We start from the raw sequence: 19,388 nt of genomic DNA, 5'->3' as shown, positions 1-19,388 counted from the left end.
CGCGTAATATTTATTTTTTATTGCACTATAAACAGAACATGAAATTTTTAACCTTTTCTACTTCTCGTTTTCGACTTTTTCACTTTTCCCTTTTTTTTAAACGTTTGAAATAGTGCTTACAAGAGATCGTCTAGTCTTGAACTTGAACAGTAGCTGTAAAAGTATTATTCATCATTATCAACCTTATTATGTTCTTAATTCTGCGCCTTATTATTCATATCTAGTATTATTCACATATAATATATATCTCTCATAATATTATAGCCCGTATAGTGTTTTAACATTAAAAATACCTTCGCTTTTTTTTCAAGAATGGTATGAAGTTAATATATTACAGCATTATATATTCTGTGTTTAAGTACCTATCCATGAGCTTTGTTATTTAACGCATTTTAATTTGAACTTGTTATTTTGTAAGCTACACATTCCACGGCCAATTTTGGCATGATCTTATATGGTCTGCATGGCGGGCTCCCACCGCAGACCTATATTTAAGGGCACAATGCAATAAAAGCACATCGCTGTCCGGTCGAACGCACGAGCACGACTGTGCAAGATAAATGGACGGTATAGAACGACCGCGGCGGAGGAGACGCGTTCTCACGGCCCGTGCCTGCATTTTTCTCTTTTTGTTTTATCTCGTTTCCGAGTTAGAGGTCGGCCAGACCGCTTCTAAACTAGAATTGACCGCTGCACGCGCGATTATAACGATAAAAACTGTGCGACTCTGTTCAGACACGGACGTCTAACGAGTTCCTTCTCGTACCTGTCGGGAACAACGCGTCGCTGCTTTTTTTACCCTCCATGTCGGAAAACGATATTTGCCGTTACTGCTCAATGGGGCTTTTGTTCAACGTAATAGCGTGTAAGGATCGTAATACGAGGATATGTGCGGCATACAAACGCGAGCGCTCGCGTTAATTAGACACGACTCTCGTGCTGCACAGCACCTCATTATTTACCGCTTCATTAAGAGCTCGCTCACGACGAGAGCCTGTCAAAATCTTAACGAACACCCGTCCGTCCGCTGCACCGCTTGAAATATCGCGACGATGTCCTACAATAGTCACTGTCGTCAGCTCCCTTAATTGTCTTAGTTTTTCTTCCCTTTGCCTGACTCGTTTTATTCTGACTGGTGAAACATTGGGTATAGTAGAAAATACACGTGAAGTTTTATCTATGCATCATTGGCACAAATTATTAAAATTAATTATAAAGGTACATTGCAGATGCACTTTTACGAATCTATCTTATTTACCACCGTTTTAAACCAGATTATATCGGGTAGTTTAACACCAAGATTTTGCAATAAAATAATTATCATGACCAATGTGTTTATACATATAACCAATTATGCAAACAACTTTTTCACTTTAATTATTCAATTTCATGATAAGCTTAACTAAATAAATGTGATTTGCTACATATTATTGATTATCTACGTTAAAAATCACCATCAAAATCATATTGTTATAGAAAGCTAATTTTAATTCCCACAATGGATTTCTTTCGAAACTTTTGGCAGACAATATGCAGATTGCACTATTTGATGTCAAGTTACACTAACTGACACTAGTAACACACTGCTCACCAGTCACCCTGCAAATCTAGTCGTTATTTATCTATATCATTCATAGCTTAAGTTTTGATAAGCTAATTTAGCATTAAAACACAATTTCCGTAAATACAGTAATGGTCGCCTCATTTTGGTAACGCGCGGAAATGATGAGATTGCTTTAGTAATGGCATCTACAAAGATTACGAGTACGAAGTACAAAAAAGCTAATAACTATTCACGTAACAAAATCAATTCCGAGTACAGTTGAATGACCAATATATTATGATCAGTAATCTCAAAGAAAAAACGATTGAAAAAGGTTTTTTAATAAAAAACCATCTTAAAGTAATCTCTTATTCAGATCAAGTAGTACCTATGTTTTATATAAGAAGATATAAAACTAACAGGAAGTAAATTTATCTATTCTAAGTAACCAAAACAATTATGGTAATCTGTCGTAATTTCATGTCGTTAAATATATTTTACATCACGTTTCATCTTTAAAAGAACAGAACAAAAATGCAGTGAAGATGGTGCTTAACGTGAACCCTTTAGAAGTCAAGTTATTTCGCTAAATTTGGACCAATTATTTCAATTTTTTGCTTATCCTTTTGTCTATGGGTCTTTATAATGGCGTCAGTTGGTAGGCGCATCGGACTTAACGCCATATGTTTTAGCTCCGAAGCTTAAATTCAGTCGTGACAGCGAACTTCGGCTAATTGATTAATGGTTTCTTGAGGCGGACATTTTCAAATGCCCGATTATGCTTTTTTGTCGGCATCCCTGATAATGATACGTTTTGATTGCATTAAATATTTTACCATATGGTGTGGAACATTGATTCGCGCTGTAACAGTTGTTAAATCTTTTATGATCTCCAAAACAGGTAGATGGTCCGTTCAGACAATAGAATAGTATTTCTATTCTTTTATTTTCAGAATATAAGTTGATTTTAATCTTTTTTACATTGCCTTACGTTTCATCGTGCTTTATACCTTCATCCTGACCTTTGTTTTCGATGGTGGGATACTCGTCCATTTCACCATCATCACGATCATCAGTGTATTACTTTACTGGAATGTGATTAAATTATTCTGTCATATATAAATATATAAAATGTGGCATAAGGTCGGAATTTTTATTTATGCACTGTTTATTCACACGAACATTGGAAAGGTGCTGATCATTTGAATAGTTGAACTGGAACATTTTTTTGGAATTAAAACCTTTTTCGTTACTGTTTATTCATAGTGAGTTATTGTGAACCGCTCTCCGTCTTTTAACATGCTCACGAGTTCTTGACTGAAACTGAAGTATCATCGAGGTTTTTTTCTAGTAAAAACAGTCATTCCCTGTAAAGTTGATTACATCTTCAGCTAAAACAAAATAAAAGAAGTCCTCTTTTCGCGACGATTTTATACTTCCAGAAATACTCATTATTTTATGTTTGTTTTTAACAGGATGGGCGGCACGGGCATGTCAAGCGGGATGGGCGGTGGCACCCTGGGTCACTGCCAGCTCGCGAACCAGCCTCTCGTGATGCCTGTGTTTCCGCTGAGGGCCAGCCAGCCCAGTCCGGTGCCAGTCTACTCCCCCTCCCGCTTCCACATCGACAAACGATGTCAGCATCGATGCACGTGGAAGTGCTTGGCCATAGCTATGATATGCCTCTGCGTTATCCTAGCGGCCATGCTCGCCTATTTTATAGGTAAGTGATAATACAAGCCACATGACACTCTGAAATGTGATCACAAAAAGAATACCCGTTTTGAATGTAGGATTCTTCTTAAAGCAGTAACTTTTGATGATCTGTAATTTTCATGCCAAATTTGCAACGTTGAAAGTATACCTTTACGGCACTGTCAATTTTTGCGTTTCGTATGAAACCAATAGGTTGGCAACTTACTGGGAAAGTCTGGGAGTGGGGCGCATTTAGAATCCTCGTAGCTTTAGTTTTAATTTAAGAGTGTAGTGTGTCTGTGACCGTCATAAAATTTCCAAAATAATGCAAAAATACATACCAAAGATTTATAAACGCTTTTGATGCCTAGGCTTATTTATAAATTGATGTTAATATTTCTTTAGTTGCTACTAGAATGATTCTGAAACTGAATATGCTTGAACGTGTAAGTTTATTAGTGGACTTTCATGCCACAGAAGTCTATAAAGCTGCATTGCGAAATTCATTGGGAGCGTGCATTTTACAATACTGGTAATGCGTTTTGAAGTCGTCATCCGATTTTTTTAATTAACCGCGTGTGCCTCTGACTAATAAAAGTCATTATATATATGGTGAAGACACGTAAGACTTTATCAACAGCGAGGTGCAGCCTGAGAGTCGTTATTTCGTCTTGACATTGATGACATTTCTATATAAAACTCAGCTATAATATTTTGTGCGATGAAAAGGAAATGGATATTATTTACCTACTACTACTACATTTTGTCATTTTACCTTGTATCAAATGAAATAAAACAAATACAATACTTACCTACTAGTAATTTACTTAGTAGTAGAACTATAACCCAAGATTGACGTCAAAATAATAATAGTCGGATATAAAATCATTACAATAAAATTTGTAACTTGATCACACACAACGTAAAACAAGAGCCACGTGAACGATAGGAATCATATTTTTATGGCTCTGTTGGTACAATAAATGTACAACCATAAATTTTTAATTGGGAGTATCAATAAAACTGTATTGATCTTATGGTACGAGTTTCTTAACGTCTGTCACATTTCATATTTATTTGTTTTATTATCATAACATTTATACTATTTTTTAATATAAATGAATCATAAGTATAATCACGAATATTTAAGTTTATTAAAATCTATAATGAAGTTTAAAACTACTTTCGTTTTGGAATCAAAACCAAACTTTTCGGCTCAATTTTTTAACACATTTGTTTCATTCTACTTCAAAACACAGTATGAATATATATAATTCCACAAAATATTAAGTAGTATTACAGTTTTATGTGACAGAGCTCGACAGGGGAAGTAGGTAGGTACTAACCACGCTTATTTCCGCCAAGCAATATTGCTGATTGTGGTCTGAAGGGCGTGGTTGCCGTTATAATTAAAGGCACATACGCCTTAGATTGATGGACACAGTTCAGCACTTTATAAGACATGTTCTTGCTTGCCCTGCGAAGTGTGGCTCTGTTAATATGGTTTTCCACATACCGAAAGGTGGACCATCAGCTCGGTTCGTCACATATTACTATACCACCCATTGTCGGCCTAATACAGGGCACGGGTCTTCTCCCACAATTAGAAGGGGTTCAGACCGTAGTCCACCACGCTGGCCCAGTGCGGATTGGTGGACTTCACAAACCTTTGGAGAACTCTCAGACATGCAGGTTTCCTCGCAGTGTTATCCTTCACCGTTGAAGCGAGTCATATTTGAATTCCTAAAACGCACATAACTAAGAAAAGTTAGAGGTTCGCGCCGGGATTCGAACTCGCCTATTCGAAAGTGAAGTCGAAGTCCTACGCACTGGGCTATCGCTGCTATATTATTATAATGAAAAAAAAGTCAAAAGCTAAATTTTATGAAAAGAGTGCTCTTTTTCTAAAATAATTGAATATTAAACCGGTGTCACCCGGAATGATACAAGCTTAAGGATTCTAAGGATCATATCTGCATCTCAACCTGTTCAGAAATGTTGGGCTTGACACCATCGTACATACTAGCATTCGTTTCCTGGCAATAGTGTAACTAAGAAATATTACAATGTACACAGTACAGTAGTAATTCCAGTATTCTCAATTTGTGTTGTTTAATTTTCTGTAACTCTTCATACATTATAAAACCGAGTAAAAAATGTAGTAAAGACATCAAACCCCCAACTCAAAAAAGAAGGTAATGCTTTAATTTTATTACAGAACCCTTAGCACAGCATGAAACAATGTCAATAGGTTTGTTAAAACAGAACATAAAATGCATAAATATTATATTTCTAATATATCATCGTTCATACCCGCCGCGGGATGCCCGAATCGTTCGTTAGAGAGCATTTTATTAACTCACCCGGAATGCAGTTTAGATTGTTGCTGACATAACAATTTTTCATTATTTAAATACAAATACTTGATGAAAATAGAACTAACAATATGGCATATATCGATGTTATATTGTCAATTAAAAACATTTATTTTTACTGTTATAAATATTTGAATCATATAAAACCGGGCTATGTGTGGGATTTCTTCCTACGGAACCCTATCAATTACCCATGGGATATATGATTTCTGCCGACCCCTGCTTTCTTTTCAGAATCGAAAACATTAATTGGTTTTCAGTATAAACCTACACTCTACCAAACGTAAATAAATACAGTTTCCTTTTCATAGGGGGTAAAGCGACTGGTATAAAACAATGTGGACATTGCAAGCAGAGAAATTCTGCAGTCTTGCATCATATCCTACGAAGATTTTTTTTTTTATTGTTGTTTCTATGAGTTCATTGTTCCTTGGATTAGCCAAGTTCTATAAGATGATAAAAGCAAATTACATTATTTGAAAAATTTACGGACATTCAGGCTCTCGAAATATCAGCTTCTGACTATCATAGCCAGAATGCACTTTACAGATCAATAGTTTGGTATGTAAAGTGCACTTTCCTTCTAGAATCTAACTTAATATGCAAAAGCAGGAACAGCCTCCCAGACGGTTGACCAAAGGAACTTTTCCGTACCGTATGACTGAGTAACTAGCACACGATAAACTTACCACGATTAGCTCAATACAATGAGAACTTTGTCATTATTTAAATTACAAGTAGTACTTAATAATTAATAAACTTTATAATATAACAAAATGAATTGTAAAGAGTAACTGCAATGTTTTTGCTGGTTTCTTGCCGGTAGAATGTCTTTTGAACTAATTGTAGAGTTATGACCAACAGACAGACTTGATATTTCAAATGTTCTTATAGAGTAAGCTAAAATCTTTGAATATATAGGCGCTAATAACCGAAACAGTAAAGTAGTTAGTTTATACTCCATATACCTAGGAGTTCCATACAAATATGTACGTGTTTGGCGAGAAATGTAGATCTAGCCATAAGTATCACAACATTGTATTTGTTTTTAAAGTATTTTCTACTCAACATCTATAATGACAAATTTTATAAACGGGACGAAGCTCAAAATACTTGTAATTTAGCCCAATAGGTACATAAAGTTATGTTACGTCACCCCACAACGTTATAACGCAAACTTGGCTACAACAATGCTTCAACTTTTTTAAGTTTACTTATTGTACGCAGCTTCTGTTTCAAATAATAAAAGGATTCCTTTGTTATTACACATTTTAAAACTCGTTAGAATAAATGTTGATCTAAAACAGTAATTAACGCTCAGTCAAATATAACTTCAAATTTTTTAATAAGAAGGTACCTACCTACCCTATTTTTAATCAAAAGTAACGTTTTTAACAGTGTTCAAACAATGTCATTTAACAATTCAATGTGATTATTAATGGAGCTGGAAGGGTCGTAAGTGACAATTAAACTAAATTTTGTGAGAGGCTCTTCACCAAAAACTCGTTGGCAACATTCCTACTGTAACGAACTTTTCTTTAGTACACGTAATTTGGTGGCTCCTTCAGCCACCAAATTACGTGTACTAAAGTACTGCGGTACGATTCATAGGTCATACTCAGATCACTATAGTCACTAGTTAACTAACAGGTTAATGGCCAATGGTAAATTTTAGTAGTCTGTAGTAGCACAGCTTTTTGTGACAGAATTCGTCCAGGGAGGACTTTTGCAATGCTTATTTCTTCACGTGCTTTAGAGGTACATTATTAACTGTCTCTTAGACTTATCTGTGAAACCGAAACGCTAATAGTTTTTGAGTAAACCACTGCCATAGTTTTTACTGAAAAAAATCTGATACAGCCCTACATGCAACATCACGTGCAAAATGAAAATCAAGTGACTCCTGTAAATTTATTAGGGACGCGTCGCGTAGCGTAGGTTCTAAGCGCGTGTCGGTCTTTTATCTTTGAAAGGGTTATCACAAGTGAAACCCTTAGAATATAATAAGTTTGCATGGAAAAATAAATATGATTATTTTGATTTACTTCATATAATCATTTCCATATGAAATGTGAAATATCCTTATACACTCAACAGCATTTTGCTATTTGGTGTGGTTTGACAAGAAACTCAAAGGATCTATTTAGGATTTTAAACTTTCGTTAGTAAAATTTAAATTACTGAAATAAAATAATAATGGCTGAACACCCATAATTTCAATCCCGTTCTTATTAATGAGCATGTTCACAGGTAGCGACACAAAACAAACTGCTTTACAGTATACATATTTCGATAATATTTTCATTTACGTCAGATAACATTCAATATAACCTCCATTTTTTACACTGAATGTTTCTGTAACCTTTGCGTATAACAAAGGTTTTATGTTTCTACTTCTTATTTATTTATAAGACATGTTCCTAATAAAATAAATCTAATTTTCTTTCCCCTACATTTATACGTACTCGTATTACGCACACAGAAACTCATATTGATTAAAATCCAGTTGTACTTCCATTTAAAGCCGAGTGTACCCCGCGGCGGTGGATTTCCTCCAATAAGGAACAGATTTAATCTTTTCTGATTGGAAATTTATCCAAAAGGAGAGCCGGATTACATAATGTGTCGCCTTTTACGAAAATGGTAACTTTGTCGTATTAGTTTTTATTAAGTTCGTGCACAGAGAATTTCATAAACAATATATACATTAGGCACGTTATTTATCAATAGATAATCTCCCTTAATATACGCACAAAACTATAAACGTAACAAAAAAAAATCTTTTAGCTAGGCAGCGTCGACCTCTATTATAGTGACGAAAGAAAGCAAATAGGTATTTCTTCGTTTCCTTTCAAAAACTTGAAATTCTTTACTTAGCAAACGTCGATTATACAATAAAATATCATGAATAAAATTAATTCGAATAACTTTTCTTGTCAAATGAATTGATTTAACATCTCTTGCAACGAAAGCTGACGTCGACCGTTTGGCTTTTATCATTCTTTGTTTAGATCTCGCAACCGACATTCACAGAGAGGGCTATAAAAAATAAACAAACATCAGAAAAATATAAATGATGCGACTAACCTGAGGCAACGCGGTGCGTGCCTCGGGCCCTCGCTTCTGTGTTAGCGAGGTTATAAATTATCTTATACCTCTGCGTCCCGTATAATTTTACTACGGATATATCAGCCAATCGCAATCTCGGCTCATTCCTAAAAGGAATTATTGTTAAAAAACATTTTTGTAATTTGAAACCAACATCCCACATAAGAGGTATGATATTTAGTTACCTGTTCAATATTATTATGTACAGTTACTTTTTTTCTTTGACGGACAGTATTTATTTTTTTGTTTGTTCATTGTTCGTTCACAGTGAAAAAGTGCAGTGCAGAAAAAATAACTGAGACTGGTTTTATTTATTTAGCAAGAACACACCCGGTACACACACATTACAGTTGCCCAATTCGTCTCGCCGGGGCAATAAAAAGAATTTAACAATTACAAACAATTACAAAAATAATATAAATAGCTATATAAAATTAAGAATTACAAAATAACAATACTAATAAACCACTCAAAAAATAACAATAATCAAAAATTTAAAAATAATAAAAAACAAAACATTCAAACATATAATTTTTATTCAGCTTAGACAATAATATACTTTTATATAGAAACTAGCGGACCCCAGCGCCACCTGTCGGGCTGATTTGTAAATCTAAACCATCCAGGGTACCACACAAACGCATACCAAAAACTTCATTCAAATCGGTCCGGCCGTTTGAATCGGAGGAGTTCAGTGACATATTTATTTATTTATTTATACACTTTATTTGTAAACTACAAATAGTAAAAAAAAAAAAACAATGCACACAACAAAAATAAACTTAAAAAGTAGGATACAAAGGGCGGCCTTATCGCTTAGTAGCGATCTCTTCCAGGCAACCTTAGGATTAGGAAAACCAAGGGAAACCGATTGGTGGGGTGTATTATTATTATATACATACTTACGAACAATTACACACTAATACTTATCAAGATTACACACATAAAATATTAATAATAATAAATATAAAAAAAATAATAAACTAATATATACTAAAACATACTTAAATATGAGTAAGAGTTAATCACTGTCGTCTTTATTGTTCAAGATAATGGGCTTTAACAGCATTTTTGAATATGTCTAGTGACCTTGACTGTCGTATGCTTATTGGGAGTGCATTCCACAGTTCAGTAGCTTGAACAATGAATGAATGCTTATAAAACTTAGTTTTATGAAACGGCATGCTCAAAGTCAGCGTACGACAAGAACGTATATCTGACTGCACTCCAAGAAAATTAAATTTCTCCTTTAGGTAAGAGGGAGTTTTAGGGTTAAATAACACAGAGTACAGAAGCGACAGAACATGCAGATCCCGGCGACGACGAATAGGGAGCCACTTAAGCTTTAGTCTAAATTCAGATACATGATCATATTTGCGTAAGCCAAATATGAACCGAATAGCGAGATTTTGAAGACGCTCAAGTTTGTTCAGTTGGTCCTCGGTCAGGTTAAGATAGCTTGCGTCCGCATAATCAAGAATAGAGAGAATAAGAGAATGTGCCAACATAACTTTGGTCGGAATTGGAAGAACAGAACGCAGGCGACGCAATGACCTAATAGTCGGTACACACGCAAGAAACAAGAAAATGACGTTAGTTAGTAGCGACAGTTAGTAGTGACGTCTAACGTCTTACCGTTGTATGTTATACACAAAATAATACAATAATTAATTATCTATTATTACTTTTGTTATCAATACCATGCCATCACAAACGTGGTACCAGTACCTACTATCAGCTCTCGTGTAATGAACTCAATATAAAGGTTAATAAGTAAGATATAATCGAAATATTTAAATAAAATTAAAAAAGGTTTTATGTAAATACAAAGTAACGTAATTAATAGCACAAAGGTCTTTTAATGCTATTCCATTATTGACTGACATTTCTAAAACTCCATTCAATAGCCCGTCCGCAAGCTGTTGAAATAAAACTCTACCGCAGACACATTTAAGTGATCGCAAAAATAGCATCAAAGTAGACACGACCAACCAAAAAATAACTGCATTTAACCTACTTTGAGATCTCGCATTGGCACATCCACAACATGGCTCTAAAGTTACAATCACAACTTAGTTCTTTTTCATTTAATTAAACTGGTAATAATAATAAAGTCCACGGGTTAAGCTTTTGAGTGCAGCGTGGTGGATATATGCTCTAAAAACCTCTCTAGATATCCTCTTTATATGTCCTTAACATACGTACGTACATATTAGCAGTAAGACGAATGTTGTTAGCGCTTGTTTATATTAAAATTGGACGGAGCAGATGACCCACCTGATGTTAAGAGGAAAATCACCGCCTGTAAACAGAGCGACACTTCTTAGGACATGCAAGGGAAAATGCTTGCAAAGCATGCTTTTTAAAAAGTGCCACCGAGTGTCCATAAACGTGAGGTGTAAATATTAAGCCTCATATGTCTGTACCGGCACGAGCAAAGTTGCTCGGACTAGCTCTGTCACGAACAGCTCTACTTCTACTGGTACACTCTACTGTCAGCCTAAAGATGATGATTAAAGAATCTAGGTTTAAAGACATTTATTCCCATAAAAAGACGTAAGTCACTTACATAGGAACTTAATTTTCTATAATAAATTAATACACTTCGCCATTAGACTAAACTAAATTCAATTTTACTATTATCTACTCATTCAATGTATTCGTCTTTAAATTTATTGGTATTACTTAATATATAAGAAGCTAATTTAGTTTTGAATACATTGAATGAGCTTACATTTTTTATAGGTATAGGTATAGGTATTCTATTATAAAATTTGGCGCCTTCAAAGGTAAGGGATTTTTTACCATAATTTGTTCTAGTTCTAGTCTCTTTATAGAATATAAATAATATAAACGAACTGATCTATTTTAATAAAACAAGCGTTCGCACAAATTCAGGACACCATTATAAATACCAGTATCGTAATAATAAAATGAAAAAGTTTAAAATTATCGACAGACAAGAACTGCATAAAATAATGTCTTGTAAAAAGTGTTCGACATCAAAGAGCTTTAGTTATTTATTTGTTGTCCTCGGGGCTGTGTCATGACGCATGCGCACATTGCATTACGCAATGTAATTTTTTTGTAGTTACTACGATACGATATTGGGAATTAGTTCTGTGAGTTTGTTGTGCAATTCCACATACGATTGAATCAATGAACTGAAGTCCCATCTACCCCAAGGTGATTAAATGTTGACTTGTAGGTATTATCAGTACTATTTAAAATAATTATATGAGTGTGTTAATAAAAAAGGACAAGAATTAAGATCATCGTCATACTCAGTATAAGCTTCCTCTCTGATCATCATCAACCCATTACATACCAGCTACAGGTATCCTCTCAGAACGAGAAGGGTTTCGGCCGTAGTCTACCACGCTGGCCAAGTGCGAATTTGTAGACTTCACACGCCGTTGTAAACAATATGGAGAACTCGCAGGTATGCAGGTTTCCTCACGATGTCCCCCTTCACCGTTTATAGCAAGCGATATTTAAATTGTTTAAATTATAATAACGCACATAACTCCAAAAAGTCAGTGGTGCGTGCCGGGGCTCGAATTCGGTGTCTACGAATGAAAGGCCGAAGCTTTACCCACTAGGCTATCACCGCTTCCTCTCTGATAGTATAGAATTATATAAAGCTGCCCCAACACGGATTCATGGGCTTTAACGATTACTATCGATATGTGAATGGGACCAGCAGCTTAACGTACTCTCCAGATGTGGTGGAGAACGTCAATTTCAACCTATTGATCAATTCCACCGCAGCAATGGACAGTGCCCAATAAACTCGCAAAATTGCTCCTTTGGTAGCTGTCTATAGTACCTTACATCTCAAATGAGCATTGTATTAGACCTAAAAAACATTGAGTCATTACGGTATCTAAGGGGCAGTTGATAGACGTTTATTACAGAAACTATTTTCTAAAAAACAGTTAAAAAGAAGTTGTGTATGCAAATATTAAATCTACGAGTATTTAAATACGTTTCCTTTCCACTTACATGGTGATCGAGTTCACAATAATTAGCTTGGCCTTTATTTTAGAGTAATAAAAATAAACTAAAATGTATTATAATTAAGTAACAATGTGTTCATTAATATCATATTTTATAAATGTTTTCACCGCACTAAAAATAAAGAAATTAAAGTATTTTTTTTTATAAATTTGGATTTCGTCGGATACGTTAAGTCGGCGGTAAAAGCTCGGAATACATTGTTAGCTTTTAATTATGAAAATATCAGAAACTATTCATATTTAAATCTGCATGTATATAAATAAGTTCGTGCACGCGAATCACAATATAGCTACCCAGAAACAAATATGTCGCTGGCTGCTCCACGCCATTTACGTCGAAATCGCCCTATAATACTAGGTTATATTTCATTTTTATTTCTTGTTTCTATTGTGCCACATCTTGGTACAGCACATTGGTCGTATACGTAATAGAACTATACAATACTCGTATAATACAATAATTTACAGTCTTTGTTATAACAAACATTTTCCTTTTTGCAGAATCTTCTTTTCCACCTTGAACTTTGTTAAACAATCCTACAAACATCTAACAAACAAACATCTATTTGCATCTGAACGTCTTATATGCATACGGATATAATAAATGACAGAACACACCTAAATCAATCGATAAAATTTGGCAAGTAGCTAAATTTTATCCCGGGGGACGTATAGAATGAAGAACCTTTTAGTCCGGAAAACAAAAGATTCCCGCGGGATTAAAAAAACAACAAATATGTGGACGTAGTCGCAGCAAACGGCCACTTTCGTACGGTCATCATTAAGTAATGTAGGTTACCAAACATTTAAATTATTTTTAGGTTCCCATTTTCTTCTGATCGATCGCGAGTAAGGAGTTGCGTAACCTGGCGCGGTTACTTGAGTATGGTAAATACTTATTAATTTCTAGAATTATAAATCTGGTGTTTTGTGCTATTACTATAATGTAAACTATTTCGTCCGCGTTTAATTTGTAAGTACAAAAAGTTGTATCCCCTATCCTACATTTAAGATTGTTTAAAAATACTCACTTACAAAGTCGTAATGTCCTTACTTCAAAAACTTACGACCTTCATACAATCTTTGAATCCAATTAACAGTCATTAGTTTTTAGAATCCAGCAGGACAGGAGACCATGGGGAAAACATAAACCTGTATCTTCTCCCACAGCTTTATCAACTCTCAGAGCACTGTGCACAAGTGGAAGTAATATTCAAATAATATATGTGTAATAATAAACGGGGGTAATCTTCTACTATTCCATGTTAACGTGTCCCCCTCCTCAAGCAGGTGGACACGTTAATTATATCCCTTGTCAGGGGATATAGTCGCGGGATAAAAATTTTGTCCCCTGCCTGTGCTAGCCCTGCTGCTGTACTGTGAATCCACCTAACTAACCTAAAACGAAAAAGAAACCTTGAAATTTTAACGTTTTTAACTTAAGGGTTATCTCCTAACTGCAGTCCAGTTATATCGTCGATTAATTGAAACAAACCGATAAAAGACAAACAAAAATATAATGATTGTTTTTAGTTAAATGAACCGTATAGACTTTTATATAGACTTTTTAACAGAAGCGTTAAGATTTTTTAATTATTGTAATTGGCTGGCCGTTCTAATGAATAATCATTAATAAATAGATAAATAAATAAATATACATTTTATAAAAAGCTCTCATTGAAACTTCATAAATAACACTTTATTTCTTTATATAAAAATCTAATTTTGTACAAACGTATGATGGGCAAAGTAATGCCTCATCATCATCATCATCATCAACATTATTAACAACCCATTAGACGAGTTTCCATCCATAATGAGTGAGTCTACGCCGTAGTCCACCACGCTGGCCCAGTGCGGATTATTAGACTTCACCGTGGAGAACTCTAAGACATGCAAGTTTCCTCACGATGTTATTTTTCATTATTAAAGCAAGTAATTTATTAAAACACACATAACTTACGAGTTGCGTATGGAGGTTCTAACTTTGCTCCCCGCAGGTGAAAATGAATGAATGAATGAATACACTTTTATTGTACACCACATAAACATAACAAATTAACAGTAAAAATTTAACAAAAGGTATACAATTTGGCGGCCTTATCGCTACATAGCGATCTCTTCCAGGCAACCAAAGGCGCTAAAAACAGCTCAAGAAGAGAGGTAGGTGGTGCATTTAACTGTACTGTGTTGCAAATAAACATGCATAAACCTATATATTCAAATATAATATGTACATATAACAAACTTACAATAAAATATATAGATAGTGATAATAATTAATATATACCTATATAATTAATATCAATAATAAATAAATATATACAATATTGTCAAACCACAAATAAAACAGAAGGGAATAGGCAAGTTAAAGATCCGCAGATGCAGACAGAAAATGATCTTTGACAAGTTTTTTAAAAATGGTAATAGACTGTGCCTCTCGGATTTCAAGAGAAAATTATAATAATATAATAGTAAGTTCCTCACGATGTTATTTTTCATTATTAAAGCAAGTAATTATAATCACTGTTACATGAATGTACTCATCAGTTGTTTACGAGTCACCCTTTAGGCTATGATCAAGAATCAGAGTTTCCGTAACTGGGGGTTAGTAAAGTATTTCAATATACAACTGTACTGAAGTAGTTTGATTTGCCAGTACGTGCATCTGAAACCAACGCTATTCATAGGAACTATTGATTTCGAGTAACTTTCAAGTGAAATGATTGTTCAGTTTGACCCACATATTACAACATTCCTCTAATAGAGTAACATTAACAAACACATTTCAATTTAACTTGACCCATAGTTCTGTTGAACCATTTATGAACACCATTATGAGCCCGAAACACGCTATGTTAGTCGTCTGGGAGTTCGACAGAGTAGCTTATTTGATTTCCAAGTAAAGGAAAATCGTGATTATTAATTATAATTCATATAAGTTAAGTATATAATAGTATACCACTATTTTTTATTAAGTTATGTGCGTTTAAGTAATAAAACATAACTTTCTTGAATGGTGAAGAAAAACATCGTGGGGAAACCTGCATGCCTCAGAGTTCTGAAAGGCGAGTAGGTCTACCTAAATACAATCCTAATAGTATGCATGCATTCGTTACAAAAAGAATGTTAGCCTCATCGTTCCCTATAAGAAAATAACAATAATCAGTTCCTGAACAAGGGGCAGCCAGGAAATGACATTTATGTTAGTCAGGTACATTTGATACGTAAGAAAAAATTTAATCCAAGTATTCATAACTCTGCAGTACCTATCGGCTTACAAGGTAAGCACTTTAAGAAATCTAGCAATTTTTCTATTGCCCAACTTAAACATATTCTTCATTACACTTGCACTCAACAGTAACGTGTATTTATGAACACTTAGAGAGAAAGTCCAAGATAGAACTAGTAGTAAAATAAAACTTATTTCCACCATTCCTTAAAAGCAGTGTAATGAACCGGCTGAACTTAGTATCTTTTAAAGTGAATGGATCTTATCGTATCGGATCTTTCATTTAGATATGCATTAAATTGTGGGGACAGTAGATAAGCCGTGTCGCATATTGATGTGGCGGCACCGGTCCTTCTTTAAAACGATACACGTATTTTTAATTGAAAGACTTATACACCTTCAAACCATCACGTTTAGATATATCTAAGATAGTCTCCACACGACACACTTCTTATCGAATAAGGTAATAATAGATACAGAGATATGCAGAATATTTCAAGCTACTGTTTACTTCCTGCGCCTCCTTTGAATGAATAACGGCTTGGATAAGTTTTATCCGCCGTTGATATACACTGACAAGGGATAAAATTGAACAGTCCACCTACCAAAACACGGCATCAGGAAAATGGAAAAGTTTACCCCCGTTTAATATACGTACCAGTATACATTTCAAATTCAAATTCATATCTTTATTTGCGTAATTGCACAACAAATTTGATCTTATAATTTAACATAAAATGTGCCGTCCTACAATTCTATGGCATGCAAATTAAAACAATACCATAATTATTTTTATATTATATCGACGCGTGCTCAGGGAGTGGATAGAACTGTGGGAGAATATTAACATTTTGTCCTGGCCCCGTCGAGAATAAATTCCCCTGCCCATGTTAGCCATGCTGTGAGCAGCATACAGCGGAATTTTATAATTGTTGTGAAATATAAGTTAAAGTCAAAGTGAAATATTTCTTTATTCAAATAGGCACATAGCTCATCACACTTTTGATGCATTATATGTAAAATATGACAAAGCAGTGAGTTGATGGCGATAACTACATTCTTCAACTTAAAACTAAAGCTACGAGGGTGCCAAACGCGCCCTGATCTAAAAAGAAGCCCATAACAAACGAAGCCGATTATATATTTTTTTTGTTATCACCATCTCAGATTGTCATTTAAAACTATTTAAAAAGCAACCTGGTTAGAGCAACAATAGCACCCAGGCCTTTAAATCGTTGACGTAGTCCTTAATATTATAGTTTGACTATTAGCTTACTCCATCTTAGTTATAATAAGCGGGACCAACGATGACTTAACATGCTCTTCTAGGCACGAGGTTGAGCAGCCCGGATCCTCTGACTCCAGACTGAATTAAGAATCTGCTTTTGTCGGTGAAACCCAAAACCTAAAATCCTCAACATAGGATGTGATCCATGGTAAAACAAACTAACCACTAAACCAAGGAGTTTGATTGCTTAAAACTACTAAATAGAATGAAAAAATCTGCCTCATTATACCTAAGCTAAAAAGGTGTCGATGCATGCTACACTAGACAAAATTAATATTTCTTACTGTGCTCAATATTTGTGAGAACTTAGAAATATTTAGTAAACGCGAAAATAGTGATAAAAGGTTTTTTTATCTATTTACTAGATATGTTTTCACCAATAAACTTATTATTAGAAATTTCCCATTATACTTAACAGTAAAACCTTACTTAGAGTTTCTTTTTAGTTTGTCGATAGAAACTTTATAATGGGGAAAAGAAAAGAAGCAATTTTATTTTATGAGCTAACTTTAATAAACTAGTTAATTTATGTTAATTAACGTTCCCGCTTCCCTGACTTGTATAGGTTTGTTACTTTTCAAAATAGAAATTATACTAACCCGTGTTTTCTTTCATGTTATTTTTATTGGAGCTATAAACTATAGTCAAGCATAAGCCTATTAAAAAACCACATCCCACTGGATCGGTAAAGGAAATATTTCTTTAAGTTCGCTTAGAACTCAGCAAGGTCATTAAGCATTAATTACTTTCCATCCATTTTCGATCTTACTTCTAACTACAACTAAATACTAGTCCTGATCTGAAGAGGCTGCCAGTGTTGCTATAGCCGCATGAGGCTTAACATTTAAGCCAGGTTGATGGACTCAGGGAGGCACATTGCAAGACGGGTACCTGGTATAACCTGCGAAGGTTTTCCACTTATCATCATTTAGGCTATTCTTGGTCCTAAAAAACGATTTTGCGAAAAAAAATTGTGTATGGTTTAGAATAATAAAGCCGTAAAGTCTTATTAAAATAAATTCATAAATCGTGCCTCAGCCATCGTATACTTAATCATTTGGTACCAGAAACACAATGAAAATATTTGTCGAACACGCCTCCCGGCGTTCCGGATATGTAGCGAATAAAAAGCGTTCTGTACTTTAATCCGACATAAATCCTGGTGTACAGTAGTTCTGCCGGTGTAATGAAAAAATGTGAACCATCTGTTGCACCCTTCATTACGTCCAGCACGATGAATGGGCACGAATATAGCTGCGTCAACTTTTTAATGTAATTGAAATTTCGTGGACCCCAAAGTTTTATATTTAAAGTCTCCCTATAAATGTAACTAAACGTTAAAATAAGCTACGATACTTTCGATACCATTTGATAAAACGCGGCACATGTTGGTTATTACTATTTAGTTCAGTCGTGGTAGAAGCTTTTTGTTGCACAGCACGTCTGGATAAGTACTGTCGCCATGCTTATCTCTGGCACTAAACAGCACTGTTGCAATGCTGTGTTCCGGTCTAAAGGATGTGGTTGCCTATGTAATTACAGGCAAATGAGGCTTAGCATTAACGCCTCGAATTGATCACAGGGCGACAGTGGCGTGCATACGGGGTACGCACAGGTATGCAGAGGATACAAATTGGAGAAAAAAAACTTAGGTGTAGGCATTTTAAGAGTTATAAAAAGTTCTTCCGTTAAGTTTTTATAGCTCGTAATGGAGATTTTCTTCATTTTGTATCATCTGCATACACCGCACAGGGTATGCAGAGGATACAAAATGGAGCAAACTTCCTGTACTAGTTTAGGGGTAGGCATTTTAAGAGTTATAAAAAGTCTACCGTTATGTTTTTATAGCTCGTACTGGAGATTTTCTTCATTTTGTATCATCTGCATACACCGCACAGGGTATGCAGAGGATACAAAATGGAGCAAACTTCCTGTACTAGTTTAGGGGTAGGCATTTTAAGAGTTATAAAAAGTCTACCGTTAAGTTTTTATAGCTCGTCCTGGGGATTTTCTTCATTTTGTATCATCTGTATAACCTTTGCATACCCTGTATGCACGCCACTGCAGGACGGCATGAAAAGACGTGCTCCTTCCATGCCCTCTAAAGTGTTGCTATATTTATAGGCTA

At 34.8% G+C, this 19,388-nt stretch overlaps 1 protein-coding gene across 3 annotated transcripts in view; it reads left to right on the top strand.

Annotated features, from left to right (window-relative positions):
* LOC120623654 (teneurin-a) overlaps positions 1 to 19,388 on the top strand; it is a 325,288-nt gene that overhangs the window by 273,792 nt on the left and 32,108 nt on the right. For all 3 annotated transcript variants that reach the window (XM_039889808.1, XM_039889807.1, XM_039889809.1), the window contains one exon: positions 3,019 to 3,266. In XM_039889808.1, the coding sequence (XP_039745742.1) occupies positions 3,019 to 3,266 (248 nt within the window). The remainder of the gene's footprint in view (positions 1 to 3,018; positions 3,267 to 19,388) is intronic.

This window comes from Pararge aegeria, chromosome 5 (assembly GCF_905163445.1).
Source record: "Pararge aegeria chromosome 5, ilParAegt1.1, whole genome shotgun sequence".
Lineage (NCBI taxonomy): Eukaryota > Metazoa > Arthropoda > Insecta > Lepidoptera > Nymphalidae > Pararge > Pararge aegeria.
The sequence above is the reverse complement of the archived record's forward strand: the minus strand, read 5'-3'. Positions and strand labels throughout refer to the sequence as shown.